The sequence below is a fragment of the Bombyx mandarina genome, chromosome 18, assembly GCF_030267445.1.
Source record: "Bombyx mandarina strain Sakado chromosome 18, ASM3026744v2".
Classification (NCBI taxonomy): domain Eukaryota; kingdom Metazoa; phylum Arthropoda; class Insecta; order Lepidoptera; family Bombycidae; genus Bombyx; species Bombyx mandarina.
The window spans coordinates 9,170,897-9,194,091 of NC_143224.1; the positions used below are offsets into that span (position 1 = coordinate 9,170,897).

The following is a 23,195-nucleotide window of genomic DNA, read 5'->3' on the forward strand; positions in this document are numbered from 1 at the left end:
AACTGATCACGAAATATGCATAAATTTACTATTGTTTTAAATGTACGAGCATGAAAATCTCAAAAATTAGAGTGATTTTCGAGTAAGAGTTTCAAGTAAGTAGGTTCGTTGTACACTTCGCAGATAGGTTGTACACTTCGCAATATAAATTGTTGTTTCAGCACCTGATCAATTCACCGAGCAATTCATTGAAATATAATTTCAGTAAGATTTAAGTAGGAATCGTAATTATTGTACTTGAAACTTAATTGTAATAGTGAATTGAGGGTCAAAACACATACTGAAGTTTCGCTTTCTAGACTAGATTTCGTAATTTTAATACCTTTCTTTTATACGAATGAAGCATTACCCGTGGCTCGGAGGCTTTTTTATTTATTATTTATTTATTTATTTATGTACACACAAAAAACAAGACATAGTACCTATAGAGTAATAGGAAAATGATGTACAAAGGTACTACTTATTTCTTTAAGAAATCTCTTCCACCAGACCTGCGAGAGGATTATGAGAATAATAATTAAAAGTGATGAGTGTGTGTAGAACAGCTAAAATAAAAAACACAACATGAGAATTATTGTAATGCACATACACATAGCAAATATTGTTAAACTTGAATACAAAATATTATAAGTAACACAGTATAGGTATACGAAGAGTATAGAACAGTGATCATTCGGTTGATGAGAGATAGAATTGTTTGACCTTGTATTTAAAAACAGAAACAGACTTGCAAACTCGGATGTCAGCCGGCAACGAATTCCACAGTCTGACCGCGTGCACAATAAAGGAGTGAGAATAGAAATTAGTTTTGTGGGAAGGGAATAACAAGACAGAACGTTAGTTGGATCTGCAGGGAGCATCAGGAGAACGAATAAAAGAGAATCGCTCACGTAAATATAAGGGAGAAGTGGGCTTATGCAGGACATTGAATAGGAGACATAATATTCGAGTATTCCTACGAAGGCGTATAGGGAGCCATTTAAGTTCTTTGCGAAAAAGAGAAACATGATCGAATTTTCTGAGATTGTATATAAAACGGATACATAGATTTTGCAACCTCTCAAGTTTATTTGAGAGCTCCTCAGTGGCATCCTAGTAGCAAGCATCGGCGTAATCAATTATGGGTAGAATGAGAGCTTGGACGAGAGATATTTTTGTATGCTGCGGTCAGAAGCCCTGCAGACATCTCAACGAATGCAAGGCGAAGTGTACCTTCCTAATAATCTCAGCAACATGAGAACTCCACGAAAGATGTCGATCTACAATAACACCCAGGTTTTTAACTGAATCGGTTAGAGTTATTTGAGTCCCATCCAAATAAATTGGGGGGAGTATAGGATCGCTGAGTCTACTACGCAATTGTTTACCCCCTATCATGATAGCCTGTGATTTTCCCGGATTAATGTGCAGACCGTAGGCTTTTTGCCCATTTACTGATAGACTTCAGGTCACTGTTCATCGCAGCAATAGCCGATTCAACGTCAGGCTCCGAGAAGTGGCGATATAGTTGGGATCGTCTACGTAGAGGTGGAATTTAGAAGATATAAGCTTAGTGACAGAGTTTATAAGCACAGAAAAAAGAAAAGGAGAAAGAACACCACCTTGGGGAACGCCCGCACTGACGTTCTGCCAATCCGAGAAAGTCTCGTCAAGACGGACACACTGCGAGCGCCCCCGAAGATAACTATCAAACCAAGCTTTTTCTGTTTCACCAGGGCAGGTGAGCGAGCATGGCCTCAGCCAGGAAGGGTGGGGCTTGCTAACAGCTACCCGAATGGCTCCAAAGGAGACATAACAACTCAAAAACAGCTGATTCGCATCGCATAAATCTTCTACCGGATCGGAATCGCGGCCCACTGAGAAGAACCTCAGTTGTGTCAATGAGGCAAAATGAAATTTATTTATGTGTGTTTGACACGAAAAGACTGAAATGGTTTATTTATTTTAGCGCCAACTCTTAATCCATTTTAATGTTACTTTTTGACACTCGATGGCACTAGTGACAGAATTTCTTGAAACAAAAAATTTCAACGTGACTTTCACGAATTTTTATCTACGTTCAAGACAACCAGTTGATTTAAAAATTTAAAGACGTAACTATTAAGAACTTTTCCAGACTGAAAAGTAAATATTAATAAATAAAACGCCGCAAGGAACATCACTATTCGTCTGCTATGCTTATTAAAGTAAAGTTGTAAAGAACTCCGACACCAAGCGGCCAGCAACAATCGTCCACCCAAAAAAATAAATAAACAAGGGAAAATCCTCAATTTCCTCGAGAATCTCCGGTTTGGAGGCGAGAATTTGGCCATCCTTTATGGTCAGTTTTGTAAGGTGGCTTCTACCAAGACGCTGCACGAACACCTTGGCTCCTCGGTTTTGCTCGATTGCGTCACTGATCCGCAGTATTGTACCGTCGGAGATCGCGTCGTATAAACGTCCGGATATTCTTATTAAGACCCACCTTCTCTTATTGTGTGGCCTGTGTATTTTCTCGCCTTTCTTCCATTAGCTGGAGAGTCTCGGATGATAATTTTGATGTTCTGTCTGTACGACACAGTCTCTATCCCTCCTGTCTCAGTGTCCTAACCACGCCATCTAAGGCCTCGTCTACGTCTGTGGTGGTTTCCAAGGCAACGAATCGGTTGTGGAGATCTAGCTGGAATTGCTCCAGATCTACAGTCATGTGATGTAGGCTGGGTCGAAGCGTAGACTTTATTAGATGGGTGCGTTCTAACTTGAAGTCCATATTCAGGGTGCCCCTGACAAGCCGGTGATCACTACCGGTATTGAACCTGCTGATCACAGAGACATCCCTGAATATATGCCTCTTGTCCGTCATAATAAAGTCTATCTCGTTTTTCGTCACAGTGTGGGGGCTTAGCCAAGTCTACTTCCTTTGTGGCTTATTTTCAAAGAAAGAGTTCATTAGAAAGAGCCTCTCGCGCTGGAGGAAGTTGACTAGCATTTGCCCCCTGTGGTTCCTACAGCCATAACCGAAGGATCTTAGCACCGATTCGTCGCAAGTCTCTCCCACTTTAGCGTTAAAATCCCACATGACAACATTGAAGTGGGCTTTTGTGGTGTTGTGCAGAGCCCTGGTGATATCGTCGTACACAACCTCCACATCGTCATCCAAGTATGATGAAGTCGGTGCGTATACTTGCACCAGCTTTAGGGAATACCTTTCAGTGAGCTTAATTATGAGATACGCTACCCGCGTCGACACACTGGATACCCCTACAACGTTGTCCGTAAGGATTTTATTGACGAGAAAGCTAACTCCACCTTGTCCAGATTGGTCTCATTCCCGAAAGTAAAATAGGTGGCCTGAGTCTAGAGTTATGACGTCCTCCCCCTGTCTTCGGACTTCGCACAACCCTAGGACGTGCCATCGTATCCTTCCTAATTCCACTTCCAGTTCCTCAATATGCTCGTCAAGCCGCAGGGTCCGGGTATTGAAAGTCGCCAAGGTCATTTGGTGGTAGCTATCCGTAGCCCGGAGATTCTTCACACCCCCTGCCTTACCGTTACCATGGCTGCTACCGTAGCCAGAGATAGTAAGGCTGCCGGAAACTGGGGGCCGTTTTTTATTTATGGCTGCCATAAGGGGGGGTTATGCCGTAATCGTCACGCTTGGCAGGCGGGTTGGCGATCGCAGTACTCGGTGCCTTGCACCTGTAATGCTGCTGCCCATTACCGGCACAGGAATTTCCGCACCGAGCGGTTTTTGTTGATGGTTATTCCGCCATCTATCGATCGCCAAGGCCCTGTTCGTTAATCAGCAAGATGTATCACGTGCAGGTAGGGTTGGCACTTGAGACAGTGTGGTGTTAATTTGCCCCTTTACATCCCCATACATTTAATAACATATAGCTTAAATTAAAATATTATATTAAATAAATATGTGTATATGTTTATATGTTCGTGAAGTGTGAAACAACATTACAAACACTAATATGCTGTCTTCAAACGTATAAACTAAAATTTATGAGTCATGGACTTATGTACTCCCCACGCACGCTTATATATAAATACAGATAAAATATAAAACACGTTTTTATTAATTATCATACTAAGAACAATAAAGAATTTTAAATAGTGCGTAGAGCCGGGACAAGCAGTTTAGTACCACGCGAAATTATCACGTGGCAATTTGCTCTTTATTATCTTTTGATCACGTGTAGTAAAATTAACGCTAACGAAGCTATTAAGTTCAATATATAAATAGGATATTAAAAATTTCATTAGTTTTTATTAAATTAAATTTTTTTTTATCTAGTTTATCTCACTGAAGTGTGTAGGTATTTATTTTATCGTTTATCAAGGTTATAAATTATACAGATAAACATAATAACACGACTTCCTTAAAATTTACAAATGAAATCACTATAATGCTGGTTTTCAACTTGCTAGTGTTTAATGTGGAAAAAACCTCAGGGCAATGCCCGTATTTAGTTTTGGTTCAACGAAACCGACGAACTAAATTTAGCAATGTTTCGTTTTGAAAGACACGTTGAAAAATAAATGTCATTTTCAAATTTGAATACGGTAGACACTAATCAGATCTTTAAAATGTATCTTTCTTTCCTTTAAATTTAAATTATATACCAATATAATATATATACAATCAGTCAATTTTCTACTTTAGCCACTTTTATCACGTTTCTTGCCATTTTTTATGAGTAAAGTCGACCCACTGTCGGTCTTCACACACACAGAAGCATAGATACTTTAATTGTGTGTATAAGTTCGTCTTGTGTTTATTTACGTCCGTTGTATTGTTTGTATACAGTCCGGCACGACTGCGCATCTGTGTACGTCACAACCCCTCCCTTCACTTTCCCCCGCATAGACCTGTCTTTCCTACACTTGGGTCGGCTGCTCATTCATTCGGTATTCGCAAACGTAACGCGCCGCCCACATTACCGGTGAGCCTTCTAGTCTCGTGTGAAACAAACTTTAAAATTAAAAGACTTTTACCACTATGCTGAGAGAGAAATCCAGCTGTGAAAATCGCCATAGTACAGAGCAAGACAGGAGGCAATTGCCTTCTAATAGATTACCTCCTATCGAGGAACTCACCCTTGGTCTGAAACAAAAGCTTCACCTGCAGGCTAGAGCTCGAGCTGCACCTTACTACATTAGAAAGCAGGAACCAGTTGATCTCGTGGAAAGGTTATTGGAGCAACGTGCCCTTGTTGCTGAAGCTGTTCGAAGATTAAAAGAAAAGAAACAACCGTGTCATGAAATATCTGTAGATTCTTAATTTATAAACAAAACATTCTATCTGTGAAAGTGTGGAACATGTTGTGAAATCGCTTGTGTGTATGAAACGTGTCGGATTACAATGGTGCTATATGCGGAGAGCGTGCGAGAAAAGGATGGCTATCTGTGACGTGTCTTGCGCGACACGAGTCACGAGAACGAACTAAAATGGCCGCACGTACTCTACAATCTACAATCATAATATTTATTCTTCGTTTATAGTGACCTTAACTGATCATGATCAAAGTACTGAATGACGTAACTAGCCTTAATGTTAAATTACACTACGTGGAATACTTTTGTTTTACTGATTGCACTAGATTAACGCGTTAGATATTAATTCCTCATACCTAGGTAGTTATTAAATAAAACTCAACTATATTGATAAATCCAGAGCTTTAACTATTGTTTATTTACGTTTTAATTAATTTTAAAATGCTCTTGAAGGTCAAATTCCAATAACATTTAAAATTCTGTTGTGTGTTTCATCAGTTTACTGTAACGTTTAGAACCATTAAATTAACTATACATTAATCTAACACCTAATAGTAGTTGACCTTCAATTTGTTTTATAAAACAGGAATTTTAATTTACATTATGTAGATTAATTGGTTTATTCTTGCAAATTTAAAAAAACATAGGTAGCCACTACACGATTTCGTATTACTCTTGTCAAATCTGACTCAGTTTATGATTCATTGAAGAACTTTCAAAAGTGATTGTAGAGATAACAGTACATGTAATTTACAAACACTAGTATCAACTACAGTTAGTTACTGTTACTTCCTCGCATGTAGTTGTTAGGGCAAATTGAATTACGTGTACAATGCGATTTCCGAAACTAGTTGCATACTTTTTGATATTGCAAAATATAAATGTAACCTAGACAAATTTTTAGTTTATAGTAATTTATAGAATTCCTACGTTTCTAATACTTTTAACATCATAATTATTATTATTAATATTAATAGAAAATTGTACCAATCCAATAAGGTATAAAAATATAATTGCATATGTGCATGTTTTAGTGCATTTTGTGATTTTAGGTAGGTAGTTTAATTTATCGTCGATCTTGTGATTTAGATAAGATTTAGCATAAAACAAAGAATTACATGAAAATTAATGAATGAATTTCTAAGAAATTGTTCTTTTGGAAACATTCTCATTATTAGCCTTAAGCTTGTACAAACGTTTCAAGAAAAATAGTGTCCTGTCCTGTTAGAGCTATTTTTCTTTGATTAAAGTTAAATGATATGAAAATCTGTTTTTCATTTCCCTATTTCTAACTGTAATATATTTTAGAATGTGTAACTAATCCGAGGTAACGGCTGCTCAATTAGTAGGTAATTCCCTTTTAAATGGCGTTACATAAGCCCTTATCTTGACTACAAAAAAAAACATCCCAATTTGTGAAATAGTGGTGGTACAGTTTAGCTAGTTTTATACTATGTTAATAGTGCACTTTCAAACAATTGTTACCCATTAAAATATTATATACATAATTACAAAACAACACAATATACATACCTACTTAATTCAAATATATTTCTCTTCAATTATTCATTGCATTGTAGTGTATTTTTTAGAAGGTAAATTTAGAAATACCTATAACAGGTAAATTTAGAAATACTTAAAGGACTTTTTAACTATTCATTAGTAGCTTAAGTGGCTATTCCAAATAAGTGCGACCGGAAATATAGGCCGTTTTCCAATTACAGCACAAGAGCGCATTATGCGACATAATGCTCAACTAAGCTTCAGCATAATTCGGCATTGTGCGTCACTGAGTCGCATTATGTTCTGTAATTAATCATTATTTAATGGTACCTAGTTTTCCAATTACAGAGCATAATGCGACTCAGTGATGTAATTAATCCTTATTTAATGGTACCTAGTTTTCCAATTACAGAGCATAATGCGACTCAGTGACGCACAATGCCGAATTATGCTGAAGCTTAGTTGAGCATTATGCCGCATAATGTGCTCTTGTTCTGTAATTGGAAAACGGCCATAGTACCTACATCAATGTAAAAAAGCAAAAGCTGCGATACGTTTTTGTATTTTCTCTTTGTGGAGTACATACTTTTATTTTTAATTAATTTAGCTGTCAAACAGGTAACCGCCACTGCAGCATTATAATGTATAGTAGATTACAAATCTGTGGTCATAAATAGCCATCTTTAAAATCCTAATTACCGATCTACATGGGTTTCGCCGTCATGACCGACGGTAACCACATAAAGTGAGCTAGGTACATGCTCGCCTTTTTACAATGGAAATAAAAAACGGCTGAGTTAGCTTAAATATCATAAGTACTGGTAATATTGATCACGCCAAAAAATAGGGTCTCTCTAGTGTAATAAAATCCTAGTAATAACACTTGATTTCCGAAAAAATCTGTACTTTTTAGCGGGAGCGCGACCTGAACAAACATGTGTGTATTGCTTTTTTTTTGTTATTTCAGTATTTATTCAATTTTATACCTGTATTATGTAGGTAAGTAAATAACAATAATAATAAAGCTTTATTTAATTCCATGCATAGTACACATTAAACGATAACAATCAATAATTTATTAACCTATAATTCAATTACATTAATTACATTTAAATGAATTTTTTAATGTTTAATTATTAATTTTTGGTGATGAATTATTATTTATTTTACCTAATTATTCAATGTATCATGGACCCCTTTCGGGTAAAAACCGGTAAAAGTAGGTAAGTACCTATTGCTTAATATTTGTGAAAATGTTGTAGCGTGAGGAAATAAAAAAAAAGCGATCGATGTGACTTCTCGAAGCTACTTCATTTAACCTCATCGAACATTTGGTTTTTTGTGACTTAGATTAAGTACCGTAACATCTCATTTTAGTTTAATTATTATTAAACCTTAATAAATTATATTTCAGTACGCTCCATTTCATTTTCGTACAGCATACATGGTTTCAACTTCAACCTTTTGTTGCCAAAGATTTTGAAGTATGGGCTTTTGTCCCTGTGCTTATCCAACAAACAACAAAATTTAACCATAAACAATTCCCAAAAGAATAATAAGGCCATGTTCCAATTTGCACTGCTAGTTGCACACTCTGTCTACTATCTATAAGTTGGTATCTGCTATACTAGTTACTGTTTAAAAGGGGACGCAGTACAGTATACTGTCTTCTAGAGGCAGCCGTTTTGTTTTGCGTTGTTTTCACTTCAACGTGAAATTGTTTTTTTTAATTTAATTATATTAAAAAATTAGTTATCCAAGTTATTCTTAGTTGGATTAATCGCATCATAAAACTAATGATACTTTTTAGTAAAAGATATTATTGATTTTCAGGCAATTTAATGTATCATAACATAATTGCATGGGCAATAATAATAAAAAGCCGAAATCTTGAAATGAAATGAAAACACCAGTGTTCACAGTAGGAAAATGGCAACGATTTATGACGTTATATATTTCCTTTGGATACTTTGACTGTATACTGTCAGTCCTTAACGGAACGAATTTCTTCTCTGTAAGAACACTGAACAGTGCTCGCAGTGCAAATCGGAACGTAGCCACGTAAAAAAGGTGCTAATTTTTTTTATTTCTTAGATTGTTGGACGGGCTCACAGCCCACCTAGTGTTAAGTGGTTACTGGAGCCCATAGACATCTACAACGTAAATGCGTCACACACCTTGAGATATAGGTTCTAAGGTCTCAGTATAGCTACTACGGCTGCCCCACCCTTCAAACCGAAACGCATTATTGCTTCACGGCAAAAATAGACGAGAGGGTGGTACCTACTCGTGCGGACTTACAAGCGATCCAACCAGTAATTATGCAAATTATAATTTTGCGGGTTTGATTTTTATTACCCGATGTTATTCCTTCACCGTGGAAATCAATCGTGAACATTTGTTAAGTACGTATTTCATTAGAAAAATTGGTACTCGTCGCGGCGTCGGCTGGATTCGAACACCGTTGTATCGCTCGATACCAATACACCAGACATCTTAACCTTTAGGTCACGACGACTTTTCCAAAAAGTTCACGGCACTCTCAGTAGGTAAAATAACTATCAGCTTATTGACACTTTATGATCCGAGCTCATCTCGTTTTATTTAATTTCATCCCACTTAGTCTGAAATAAACTCAACTTCATTGCATTTTGCTAAATATTTTAATTATATAACTGTATAAATAATAGCTTAGGCTGCATGGTGTGATACCTTCGCTTTGCCTGTTAGACGAATAGAACTTGATCATGACATTTGACAACATTGACAACAATAACAAAACAATTGTTAAAAACATGATAAATATGTAAATACATATTAAGTTACTTATTGATCATTTAATTACCTCCACCTTAATGCTTAAGATTAGAAACGTGATAAGGAGAAGGTGCTTATTTAATGTAAGATATTTTAGGACATATCAAAACTCATGTAATCGGTCTTATATCCCCACCACAGTTTTATCACGTATTGATATTTTTGCAAACCATTCAAAGATAAAATTGCCTTTCATTATATCATCGAACATGGCAGCGACGTGGTCTATGGGCCCTGGCACTCTTGAAGTGCCGCTATCTTTGTTCGCAACAAACCGACGAAGATTAGCAAATAAACTCAAAAGTGGACAAATAGTGGTTTTGCAAGGAGGTGAAGATGTGAACCACTATGATACTGATGTACAATATGTATTTAGACAGGTAAGCAAGCAGCATAATAAATTATCTATAATTACTACAATCTGGTAATTTTAATTAACAAATTGTACACTTAAAAACGGAAATGAAATATCAACATATAAGAATAAGCTATATCTACAATCAAAATTATCTAGCCTGGGCTGACCCAGCTCCGAAGCGACGTATATTATCAGCTAGTTTGCTTCTTTAAAAGAACATCAACTTTTTTCAGGAAGCCTATTTTACATGGGTTTGTGGCGTTAGAGAACCCGGTTGTTATTTTGCCCTAGATGTTAGTACAGGCAAGTCTTACCTCTTTGTGCCCAGACTTCCTGAGGAGTATGAAGTCTGGATGGGCAAATTGCATGCCTGTAGTGACTTCAAAAACATATATGCAGTTGATGAAGTCTATTATGTTGATGAGGTGAGAAAAAATATTTTATATCTGAAATCAGCATGCTGTATTCTATATGCTCTAAAACAATAAGTAATTTATGATTATACATTTCATAGATACAATTTATGATGATATGACTTTTGTTAAACAAATTATAATAAACCATTAAATACCTTACAATTAAATAAAAAGAATTCCATCTAAACTGTAATACAAATTAAAGGAAGAATTAACATTACAGATAAAAGATGTACTCAAAAGTTTGATGCCGGAAACATTGCTGACATTGGTAAGTTGCTGTCAAAATATTCATAAAAATAATAGGGAATAACCTAATTCTGAATTTTAATGAAACTTTATGAGTCACAGGTAGGTTCAACTCAACAAATCAAACATGAATCTGTAATTCTTTTGATTCTGCATCTTCTGCTGATCGTACTTGAAGCACATGTAAACCAGACAGCACAGTATCATATCCCCAATATGTGTATACTTTTAAAATGTTTAGTCGTCTCAATGGGGACAGTCTAATATAATATTGTTAATTGCAATGAGGTCACCCAAACCAATATACAACAATTATCTTCACTTCAGCTTTAGCAGGGTCATTATTTTCTTTTAGTGTGTACAAGAGTACCTATCTATTCTTATTGTGTACATGGTTTATTATTTGTGGGGTGTGAAATAGACATTTTATAAATAAAGGTTTTTGTTGAGAAGAAACAAACCACATCACATCGAAAGTGGTTCAGGTTTCTTATTTCTATCAGCTTTAATAATTAACTTGTTTCTTAGAAAGTATGTATTATGTTTTACAGTCTGGTCCAAACACCGACAGTGGCTTGACGGCCCGAGAAGCCATTTTTAATGGAATTGATGAGTAAGTAATCAAGTTTTAACTAAGGACAATAATAGGTTTAAGATAGAAGTTAACAACCATTATTATTCCCAAAAGGGATAGGACCAAACCTCTTCTTTACTTTCTGAAATGCTCATCTGCTTTTTTTTTCAGGTTCAATGTGGATAATGAAACCTTATTTCCAATTATTGCAGAATTGTAAGTTGATAAATATGAAATTATAATAATTTTAAGTTTTAATTTGTAGTGTTGATATTCTCATTATCATATTTCCGACGTGTCCAATACTTTTACCATACTATGGACGCCATTAGTCACTCAGAAACTGCAAGATTAATCTGTAGAAGTAGTTTTGTGGTTAGAACTCACGGAAGTGGAACATATATACATTCTTTAGCATAGTATTTATTTCGACATTTTACACATACATAACACAATCAAATTGCTGCTACGACCAAAATCCACAACTACTAATGATAATTTATCCGATAATTTCTTAACAATAACTTGATAATTTTTTCTACAAAAAATTGTTTTGTTCCTTGCAGCAGCTTGGTCCAGGCATTACTGATGTCCACCGGCGATGGTAACTACTTACCATCAGGTTGAACCGTAGGCTCGACTGCCTACAAAGGCAATCATTTTTTTTAATGTATTTATCATGGTATTAACATTGATAAAAATGTATCAGATTAACTACTTAACTTAATCATGATCATTGTCAAAGATAGATAGAGATACAAATTGTAATGATGTTATTATGTTCTGACATTTTCATTTTAAATAATGTAGATGTTTGTCTCTTATGACGTAATTATTCCTTTAAAAGTCTCTTCCTATGACAGGAAAGACTTGAAATGTAAATAGGTCAATACCTAATTATGAATTTTACTGGTGGTAGGTCCGCTTGTGAGCCCGCGCGGGTAGGTACCACCACCCTGGCTATTTCCTATTTCTGCCGTGAAGCAGTATTGCGTTTCGGTTTGAAGGGTGGGGCAGCCGTTGTAACTATACTGAGACTTTAGAACTTATATCTCAAGGTGGGTGGCGCATTTACGTCGTAGATGTCTGTGGGCTCCAGTAATCACTTAACACCAGGTGGGCTGTGAGCTCGTCCATCCATCTAAGCAATAAAAAAAAGAACTGACACCCACAGACAAGCAACAAAAATGTGGTTTTTATCAATATAAGTAACTTTAGAGTTATTTTTAAACACCAACAAAATGGTGTGGTTTTGAAATAAAACACTGCAATTTTACATTTTATGCGAAATGAGCGATATGAAAAAATCGCGAATAAAATTGTTTGTTAAAGCTATTTAATTATATATTATTCTTGTATGCGTTTGTATGTGACAGAACTTCTCCTCTAAGAGAAGTTAGGAGAAAACATAGGTACATTTGACACAAGAAATAAATGTAATAAACGTGTAAAGTTTTGAAAACCTGGCCTAAAAAATAGAAGCCAGGTGTGCTCGTATCAAGAAATGTGGCTATATCGGTGTTTCATCATCCTGAGGTAATTTTTTTTTGTAATCTACTACAAAAAAAATTGGCCTCAAAGTAATCAAGAAACTATGAAAAAGAAGTTACATTGTTTTTTTTTCCTACCTAAGCTGATAGCCTTGAGTGGCTATTTCAGCGTAATCCTAACTAGTAGGTGAGCTCACGGGGCTCAAACCTGGCGACGTTGCTAACATGAACCCTAGCAAGAGCCGTGCTTCGCAGAATCTACCACCGCATCGAAAACGCGACCCACTGAGAAGATCCGGCGAGAAACTCAGTGGGCTGTGTCTGTGGGTTAATTTACACGTCGAGCCCTTCGTCGCAAGCTACGAGTTTGACGAGATCGATGACCGGTGCTTGAAGTACCTAAAAGCACTGTTAGTTAATCGGGAGGATCCGAAATGACGTGTTTTGGGCGACGTCGATTGCTTTCCATTCTGTCCGCAGGATCGAGAATGTAGTTACCGGCGGCCACGATGAGAGGGTTCTCGTGTCGAGCCGCTTTGTCGAAGCGGCGCATTACATTGTCTAGCAGTTCTATTTATAACCTTAACGGAATGGCATATAAAGCCATAGATTACAATTAATATTTGAGGTATAAAGCTGTACAGTTGTTTGACAATTAACATTTTTGCAGGCGCGTTATCAAAACGCCAGAGGAAATCGCTGTTATGCGATATGTGTGTAAAGTCTCATCTGACGCACACAAACAGGTACAATAACAAACGCTTGATTCTTATTAATGCTCATTTATTTTTATATTTTTGAGGAAATGTTACGAGCTGTTATATTCCAGGTGATGTTGTACGCTAAGCCAGGTCGTATGGAATACCAGTGCGAGTCTATATTTCTGGATCATTGTTACCGTGTTGGCGGGTGCCGACATGTTTCGTACACTTGCATATGCGGATCGGGACACAACGCCGCGACACTTCACTACGGCCACGCCGGGACTCCTAACAGCAAGATTATCGTAGACGGCGACATATGGTGAGAGGAATCCTTTTTTTAAACCTGAACACATGTGTTACATGAAAAAAGTTCAAAAACAATTGCACCCAAACTCAATTACAAAATATCTTTAACAAAGAATCTGATTTCAAACACCAATCACCATAGCACCCCAACTCTTGCAACTCTGAGTACACACAATAGTGATTTAAAGTAAAAATCTGACTAAGAAACAGCCTCGTATAAAGGCTCGAACGTGGAACAGCGTCTATACAATAAAATAGAAACTTTAATCTCATGTCTGGCAGTGGTGTTGAATTCTTGAGCTTGTGTAATTATAAAGTCAAAGGAACAATAGACACACCCACACACAAACTCTCTCTCACACACACACCATGCGCACGCACGCACACACGCACACACGCGCACTCACACACACACGGGCAGACAGGAAATTCTGCTATCGCCTCCGTAAGTAAAGGGAGCGTCTTCCACTGAAGTGGCGTGTTAAGATATTGTCGCTAAATTTCTTCAAATTCACGTAATCGCCATTCATATTTTAACGAATTTCTTAAGATTCGATAACATTGCCGTATCGCTACGAGTAATTCTGATAACAATACCAATAAAAATATATTTGATAACAAAACTGAAAGACACCAGCAGGCACTCTTTAATAGCTTTTTACTGGTGGTAGGACATCTTGTAAGTCCGCACGGGTAGGTACCACCACCCCGCCTATTTCTGCCGTGTAGCAGTAATGCGTTTTGGTTTGAAGGGTGAGACAGCCGTTCTAACCATACTGAGACCTTAGAACTTATATCTCAAGGTGGGTGGCGCATTTACGTTGTAGATATATAGGGGCTCCAGTAACCACTTAACACCAGGTAGGCTGTGAGCTCGTCCACCCATCATAGCAATAAAAAAATAAAAAAAGCTACTCTTAAAGGTTTCGAGTTTGGAGTGATTAGTTCTCTTTTTTTTAATGCGCAGCTTATTCGACATGGGTGGCAACTACGCCGGATACGCCGCCGACATCACCTGCTCTTTCCCGGCTAACGGGAAATTTACGGAGGATCAAAAATTGATCTATGAAGCTGTGCTCTTTGCGAGAGATGCCGTTATAAGGTAATCTATTACAATAGTTTTTTTTTTATGACTGAAAGATTACTAGTGGTCCGGAGGCCTTTCCAGTTTCACCAGGACAGGTGGGCAAGCAAAGGCTCAGCCAGGAGGGGTGGGATATGCTAACCGTTGCCCGAGCACCTCTGAAGGAGACTTAACAACTCAAGAGCAATTGCTTCGTGAATGAATCTGTTACCGGATCGGAATCGCGACCCGCTGAGGAGATGCGGCGAGAAACTCAGCGGGCTGATGCATGATTTGTCAAGTTCGACGAGTACGGTTACCTAGGCCTGCTCCTAGTGTTAGAGCTGAAGATGTCTAATGCAAAGGTTATTAGATCTGATGGATCCGTAAGGACGTGTCTAGGGCGTCGACGGTGACTGGCTCCTGCATGATCAGGATTCGGGAAGTAATCAGCGGCGATTATCACGACGCATAGCCTTATCGAAGTACCGTTTCGCCACTGACTTCATGTATTTCCGGATTGATTCGAGGCCCAGGTCGTCGTGTAGGTCAACGTTCCTTACCAACCACGGAGCCCCGACGGCTAACCTGCACAAGCGGGATTGTAGGGATTGGAGGGTGTCTATGTGTGTGCAGGCCGCGTGAGCGAGCACTACACTCGCGTAAGTCATGACGGGCCTTATGCAAGTTTTGTAAAGTGTCACCTTGTTCCGAAGGGACATTTTACTCCGCTTACAGATCATGCGATAGAGTCTGCCGAGAATAAATGCGGCACGGTCACGCACTGTTTCTATATGCAGGCGGAATGTCATGGATGCATCCAGAGTGACTCCCAGGTACTTGACCTTCCTGGCCCAGGTATAGGTTGGTCGAAGAGGGTGATCGGGGTGTGATATTTCTCCTATTGCGGAAGGAAATATATATATTTTTTTATTTCTTAGATGGGTGGACGAGCTCACAGCCCACCTGATGTTAAGTGGTTACTGGAGCCCATAGACATCCACAACGTAAACGCGCCACCCACCCCGAGATACAAGTTCTACGGTCTCAAGTATAGTTACAACGGCTGCCCCACCCTTCAAACCGAAACGCATTACTGCTTCACGGCAGAAACAGGCAGGGTGGCGGTACCCACCCGCGCGGACTCACAAGAGGTCCTACCACCAGTAAAAAGGTCCTACCACCAGTACCACCAAATAAGCTGTGTTTTTCCCCGTTGAGATAACACTGCTGTGCTTTTCGCTGGGTTGATGTCTATGCGCTATTTTCGGAACCCCTGTCCGAGGGTTAACGCTGCACTCTGGAATTTACTCGCGATTAGGGACTTGTTTCTACTAGCAATAGTGTATTATTGACCTAGAGCGGAAAGCATAACTGTTGATGTATATGGTCTCCGGTTACTGCTTATAGTCAGGTGAGCCATGAGTTCGTTCACCCATGTAGGCAATTAAAAAAAGAGTACGGATGTAATCGTCACGGATGATTTTAATCATGTTTATGGAATCGCGAAATTCTTGGAAAATTTAAGTACATTCGTATCAGTAATTTAGTGGTTTCCAGTTTATTAACCTCAAATTATGTTATTTTACAGAGAAGCGAAACCCGGTGTGTTTTGGCACGAAATGCACCTGACTGCCAACCGCGCTATGCTCGCTCATCTAAAGAGGGGAGGCCTGCTGCAAGGAGATATTGAAGAAATGATTCGGGTATACCTTTACCTAAAATATTAACAGAACAATAACTACTAATTCAGTTAGTTTTCACATTTCGTATATTCTTACTTAAATTATCGCCTCGAATTTCGTATGTAATAGTAATAATAAAATAAAATTTATCGTATTACTATAATTACGAAATTTCTCTCGTAACTCACGTAAACTAGGCCTCACAATATGAATGGTGCTCTGTATGCTCGTTGTCTCATAAGTATTACGAAGACATGATTTTAGATCCCGCAGATACGACTCCCTCGAATTCTCTGACAACAGTGACGTCATTAAACATTTCAAAACAGAGGGTTTAGTGTGTGGATTGCCATTTATTTAATGTATATGAGAAATAGAATTATTAGATTGAATTGTTGTATCCAAACAAGTGAAACAAGTTACAACGTATTTGTAATTTACAAATTAATAAATGAATTAAACTAATTCATCCGTAATTGTTTTCACGCCACCTATTGTACGTAGTTAGTACTATTTATGAGATTTGTACGTGCAAGCAACTGTATACCTACAGAGTGCTTAGTACGAGTTTCTTAACGTTCTCTATAGCGTAAAAGTTAAGCCAATTTTGTATGCAGTTGGAACAGCGCCCCTAGCGGCAAACGTACGCAAACGATCCCAGTCCATACAAATATAAGCTAACTTTTACGCTATCGAGAACGTTAAAAAACTCGCACTAAGCACACAGATGAGTTGATTGACGCACAAATGCACATAGTGCTGGATCGAAGTAATATTTATTTTAAAAAAACCTTACTGTATTCTTTCAGAACGGAGTTAATGGTATCCTACAACCTCACGGTTTAGGCCATTTGTTAGGACTGGACGTGCACGATGTGGGAGGATATCTGCCTAACTGTCCTCCGAGGATGACTGGCCCTCTGGCCAAACTACGCACAGCCAGACAACTCTTAGCGGGAATGGTACTTACTATCGAGCCGGGCTGCTATTTTATACCAAGAGTGCGTATGCTTTCCCTATTTAAAGTAGTAGTTTAATAATGTGAAACCACTGTAGATTTATATATTAGTATAAATATAAATATTTGTCAGACAAATGGAAAAGTCTGGAGGAGGCCTTCACCCTCACATAAGTGGGGTTCTTGCATGCCTGCACGCTAAATTAATATAACCTTTTTTATATCTTTTATGTTGATCCGACTAATATTATACACATTATATTAAGAATTCTATCATAATTAGTATCTATTATTATTAATGTATAATCAACAATTTTTATAATTTTGTAATGTCACTTTTTTTTTAAAAGCAAGAAATAAAAGCCTTTTAATTTTTATTTTATTTTATTTATTTATTTATAAATATAAATAAAGGCATGATTTATTAAACGAATTGAAATGTATAGAACTTTATAGTTTAAAAGTTCGGTTACAGTTATTGGATTCTGCCCGTAACAACCCAGAACAGTCTCGTTTCTTCAACTGGCACAGAGTAGAGCGTTTCATTGGCTTCGGCGGAGTACGGATTGAAGACGATGTTCTTATAACGGACGACGGCGTTGAGAATTTGACGTTTGTTCCTCGCACGTGAGTACATACATTTAGAGAATTTTATATTTGTAGACTTTGGTTAATTACATTGTATGTGTTTGTGTTGTAAAGTATGATCCGCACTACGCTAGATCAAAACGAAAACAATTTTTTTTGTTTTTTTTTATTGCTTAGATGGATGGACAAGCTCACAGCCCACCTGATGTTAAGTGGTTACTGGAGCGCATAGACATCTACAACGTAAATGCACCACCCACCTCGGGATTCGAACACCGGTGCATCGCTATATACGATTGCACCGGACGTTTTATCCTTTAGGCCACGACGACTTCAAACATTGTGTTGTCAAACAGTTTGTGACAGTAATATCAGAATTGGATTTATGGTTTAATAATAACATGAAATCAAGTCATGTTTTTCTTTACACTGGGACAAGATAAAAACATGAGATAGCCGAACTTCCATGCCCTTCTGTGTTCCGTGATAACATTAACACCAATCATTAGGTTTTCCCAATAAATATTCAAGATACCTTGCTTCTTTTTTTAATGAACGCTTTCCTTATAATTTGAATCTTTTCGTAACGGATGTAAAATTATTATTTTTCTATAAATAAATTTAATGTTTTCATTTCAGCGTTCAAGAAATTGAAGAATTTATGTCCAACGGATCCAATTTTAATAAAGAACTTAAATTCAATGTTTAAAAGGACCAAAGTTGCATATCATTTGTTTTTCAATTACGATATTTTCTCAAACATCAATGCAGAATGACACAGAACTATCAAAACTGAACTTTTTCTCTGATAAAGTTGGCAAAATGGAATCCAAAAAACTATAACAAGAACAGACTTTAGTTGAAAAATAACGCTACGAAAATAAAACTTACTGTTGAGTCAGACACCAAAGCGCTCTAAGGTTACCTTATTGTATCTAATAAATAACTATTTATTTAAATTAATATTTTATTTGAATATTATATACTTTATTTGATAATAAGGAAAAGCCAATCCATTTTTTTTTTCTCTATATTCACTAAAAAACTAAAAGTGTATATTTTTCATGTACTTTTAAGCTACTGTATTACAACAATCTTTCTCTATAAAGAAAAAAAAGCCGCAACCAAACATTAAGACTTACGTTACCACGACCACTCCGCCAGGAGTGAACGACTGAGAAGAAGAGGAATTACAACAATAAATAATATTTTATATAACTTATACATTTTTTCATACTTGATATTTAAACTAAAGTTTTTAAAAAGTGTAGACTAGACCCAAGTATTTTGTTTGCAAACTAATATCATTAGGTGAAAATTATAACTAAATAAACAAATATTTCAGCAACACCGTTTTTTATTTACAAAATACAATAAAAGCTACATTCGTAATTTAAAAATTACGTTTCAGTTCCGGTTTTCACGAATCAATATTTCTCTGTTCGTGGATCCAGTGGATATATTGATTAGGATTCAGTGCCCCACATGCAGAAATTCAAACATTGTTCAAGCTGCGAATGGAATAGGACGCATACGCATTCCATTAAAAAGCTAACAACCAGCCCTGAAAAACTGAGTTTCAAGAGTTAAAAAAGGGTTTCACATGACTAATGAGCTTCGTGCTTTTCTCTTGAAAGTACAGCTGGTTATCAATCACAAAAGACTTACCATTTAAAAGCGACAAAAAAGAAAAGTAACATCTTTAAAACTTTGCCTAAACTTGATAATAATAGTTTACTTTTATTACTTAGACGGGTAAACGAGCTGACGCCCAACCTGGAGTTATCTGGTTAGCGGAGCCCATAAATGTCAATGAAATCAACGTAAATCCACCTTCAGACACGAATTCTCTACAGCGAGACATTGACTGAGCGACCCTTAAATCCGGAATACAATACTGCTTCACGACAAAAATAGGCACTTGCCAGCACGTGGTCACAAAACCCCCTACCACTAGTGATTACCGAAATTATATTTATTGGGGTTTAATTTTTAATAACGATGTTACTTCTTCATCATGGAAGTAATTCATCTTGTTATGTACATACTAGTAAAATTGGTACCTCCCTGCGGCATCCAATCACTAGCACAATCGCATCACTCAATACGACTCTCAATGGACTTGTTATCCTTATCCTTTAGGCCACGACGACTATCTCCTATCCCCTACATACTCCCATATAAATTATAAATCACCATTCTATATTCACGGTTCAGTATTCACGTCATATTTAAGGGAACATATTTCCCATAAATATGAAGTTTTTACTGTTATACATTTCAAAGTTAGGTTAAAAGAAACCGCTTTAAGTATGCTTATTACATTATTTGCAAAAAGAGACGCTAACAAACCATTTAAAGGGTCATCGTTATTAACAGTGGTACGGCAACAAGTCTGTCTAATATATACAAAACCATTAAAAAATATTAACATTATTTAAAAATTGCGTCATGTCCGCTATCTAATTAATAGTTGTCTATCACTACTCATATTCGCTCATTATTGCTGAAGTGATATTAAGAAAAGCAATCTTTTTTTGGCCAATATTTTACAAAAAAATACGTTTTTTGGCAGAAATATATAAATACTGAACATTTATAACAACGTAAACTTTTACCCAAGTAATAAAATCCAAAAGAAATTACACTGTGATAAGCACGTCAGCTTTTCTGTGACATAAATCTACTAAAGATGTTGAGAATAGTAATTTACAAACATTATAATAAATAAAAAATTATATAAATGTCATAAGTGATACATTAATGATAGCTTAAATAGTTTTTCATTGATGTAGGTAAAGGCATAGCTTCTAAAATCTTAAAAAACTCTTTCGTTGACTTTACACCACCTTTCCTATTTCTAATCAGACTGCGAATTCTGCATCTAGTTATGTGCTTTAATGGTGCAACATGGAAGGCCAAAGTTTCTGATGTTACACTGGGATCATAGCCTGCCATGGTCACTAATGTCATTTGCACCTGAAAATTTAATTTAATTGTATTATAGTTAATGTTGGACAGTGCAGAGTTATGATTGAAATGAAATACATATCTTTGGTAAAAAAAACCTTTGTCATTCTTTAAATCTTAATATTGGTAAATGAAATAGCTGAATTATATTGAATTATACTAATGTCTCACTTGTGAGTTAATCCTTCCTGAAACACCACTGTCTTCTGCAAACTGTAATATACTGTCAGGATCTACATGTAGACTATAAGGAATCATATATGGAAGTGTTAGAGCATCAGATGTCAATGATGCAATAAAAGCATCAGGTACACACTTATCTTTGTAAAAACATTCTGGAACACTGCAGTAATCAACATTACAGCCATGGTCAATCATTATTTGGAATGCCTGAAATAAATTTTTAATATTGACTTCCACAAAACTTAATTTCTACAATAATAACTATACTTTAATTGTAAAACTTACTTCACTAAAAGAATTAATATGTAAACAGTAGTGTATGTAAACAAGGGGAGGACACTCATAAAATTCTAATGCATTTACTGAAACTCCACGCATTAAAAATAAGTAGAAGAACTCATAAAATTTCTCTCGAGATCTATTATAGATGTACTCACATATGTTCAAATATGAGTTCAGTACTGCATTTGTGCGATAATATGGTCTTATGTCACCTATTTTTTCTAACATTACATGAAATATTTCAATAAAGTCAAAGTATTCTGGACCAAGATCGCTACTCAGTAAAATTTCTAATATATCCATTTTACAATAATGTGGTTTGCAAGCTTTTAATATAGTATTGAGACTAATTTGATGCAGTTTTGTAACATTAAATATTTTTTTGTAATGTGTGTGGTAACCATCAGTTAATGCAATATCTAATGCCAAATCTCCATTTATGTCCCGTATGTGAGGGTCTATACCATTTTCTAATAAGAAGTCAACTATTTCTTCATTCGCCCCTGTCAGTGCCAACATTAATGCAGTCTTACCAGATGATGTCACTTGATTAATATCAGTGACAAAAGGATATATCGCTTTCATAGTTTCAAAACAACCTTTAGAACAAGCTAAATGGAATGGTGTGAATGATCCTGGTTCATTTGGTATTTCAGGACTAGCACCTGCATGTAATAACAGAGATACAGCCTCAAATTTTGTTTCTAATACAGCATCGTGCAATGGTGTATCTCCATCATAATCTTGCACATCAATTAGTGCACCATGTTCAATAAGCAACTGCATTATTTCAAGATTTCCTTGACCGCTGACAACGTGCAAGGGAGTCACAGACTCTGTACTTCCATAATTAGCTATATCTTCAACATTTTCTAACAGATACTTCACTGTTTGTGGGGAGGCTTGATTGCGGCAAGCTAAGTAAAGGGCAGTGTGGCCTTCATGGGTTTCGATAAGAGGACGACACTCTGGGTTTTTAAGAATAACCTGTAAGCTTTCATAGCAATCATGAAAAGCAGCTTCATGCAAACAAGTCCATCCTCTGTTGTCGGCAATGTTCGGATTAATTTTTTTCAAAAGCTGTCGCACTAATAGTGCGTCGTTATTCCTTGCGGCTAAGTTTAATGGATTAGACGTTTCCGGATTATGAGAACTGAAATCCATTTCGCTGAATCTAGCCGCCTTTGTTATTTATGTAAATATATTTCTAAAGTTTTATCAGAGGTAAAAAAATACATGCATTTTAACATTTCGATGTGATGACCAGAATTTACTAATTTAAAATACTTATATATTCTTTCCTTTGTATCAAATAATTTTCAAAAGTCAATAATAGCCACAAATTACTTTACAATAAGATACTATGCACTAATCAGTTGCGGTAATATTTATATTAATATCATTTGTAATCTCCTCACTTTTAATTTTGACATATAGCTAATATGATAATCTATTTATTGGTCCATGCAAATGCACAAGGAACTTATTCCGTGCAACATAATCTTTTGTAATAACGATTGTAACCATATCTGTTGTGTAAAAATGACTTTAATTGATATGAAGTTTATTATACAGAAAAACGGAGCTAAACGAAGTGGGTTAAGACAATGCTGCATGTGTCGGAATCATCTACTATATAGGTCTATGGAATCATCATAATCGGTTGCTCTTGGTAGAGCAGTCGTGGTTATGTGGAATGTGTCGGAATAGATAACATGAAATGACCTTTCATTGAAGTTTTGGGAATTTAGTGCGAGAAGTCACGATTTTGGTTCACTTTCGACCAT

At 36.6% G+C, this 23,195-nt stretch overlaps 2 protein-coding genes, 1 long non-coding RNA gene and 1 pseudogene across 4 annotated transcripts; 2 read left to right on the top strand and 2 right to left on the bottom strand.

Moving 5' to 3' along the window:
- Positions 1 to 2,181: 2,181 nt before the first annotated feature.
- LOC114240879 (protein CFDP2-like) lies at positions 2,182 to 6,661 on the bottom strand (annotated as a pseudogene). Its single transcript, XR_016324631.1, has one exon. The product of XR_016324631.1 is annotated as a protein CFDP2-like (transcript).
- A 2,857-nt stretch (positions 6,662 to 9,518) lies between these two features.
- On the top strand, positions 9,519 to 18,932 carry Dip-C (dipeptidase C). The gene is made up of 12 exons (XM_028171613.2): positions 9,519 to 9,962; positions 10,174 to 10,365; positions 10,580 to 10,627; positions 11,157 to 11,218; positions 11,351 to 11,395; positions 13,340 to 13,415; positions 13,499 to 13,692; positions 14,647 to 14,781; positions 16,334 to 16,448; positions 17,237 to 17,428; positions 17,861 to 18,012; positions 18,613 to 18,932. Exons 1-12 carry the CDS (start codon positions 9,621 to 9,623, stop codon positions 18,680 to 18,682), a joined length of 1,623 nt encoding a protein of 540 aa, XP_028027414.2. The 5' UTR covers positions 9,519 to 9,620; the 3' UTR covers positions 18,683 to 18,932.
- A 5-nt stretch (positions 18,933 to 18,937) lies between these two features.
- On the top strand, positions 18,938 to 19,321 carry LOC149501014 (uncharacterized). Its single transcript, XR_016324578.1, has 2 exons — positions 18,938 to 19,055; positions 19,161 to 19,321. It is a non-coding gene; the product is annotated as an uncharacterized LOC149501014 (long non-coding RNA).
- LOC114240934 (uncharacterized) lies at positions 19,313 to 22,836 on the bottom strand. Its single transcript, XM_028171617.2, has 3 exons — positions 21,412 to 22,836; positions 21,115 to 21,333; positions 19,313 to 20,952 (listed from the first exon to the last, which is right to left on the bottom strand). Exons 1-3 carry the CDS (start codon positions 22,570 to 22,572, stop codon positions 20,734 to 20,736), a joined length of 1,599 nt encoding a protein of 532 aa, XP_028027418.2. The 5' UTR covers positions 22,573 to 22,836; the 3' UTR covers positions 19,313 to 20,733.
- Between the last annotated feature and the right edge of the window lie 359 nt (positions 22,837 to 23,195).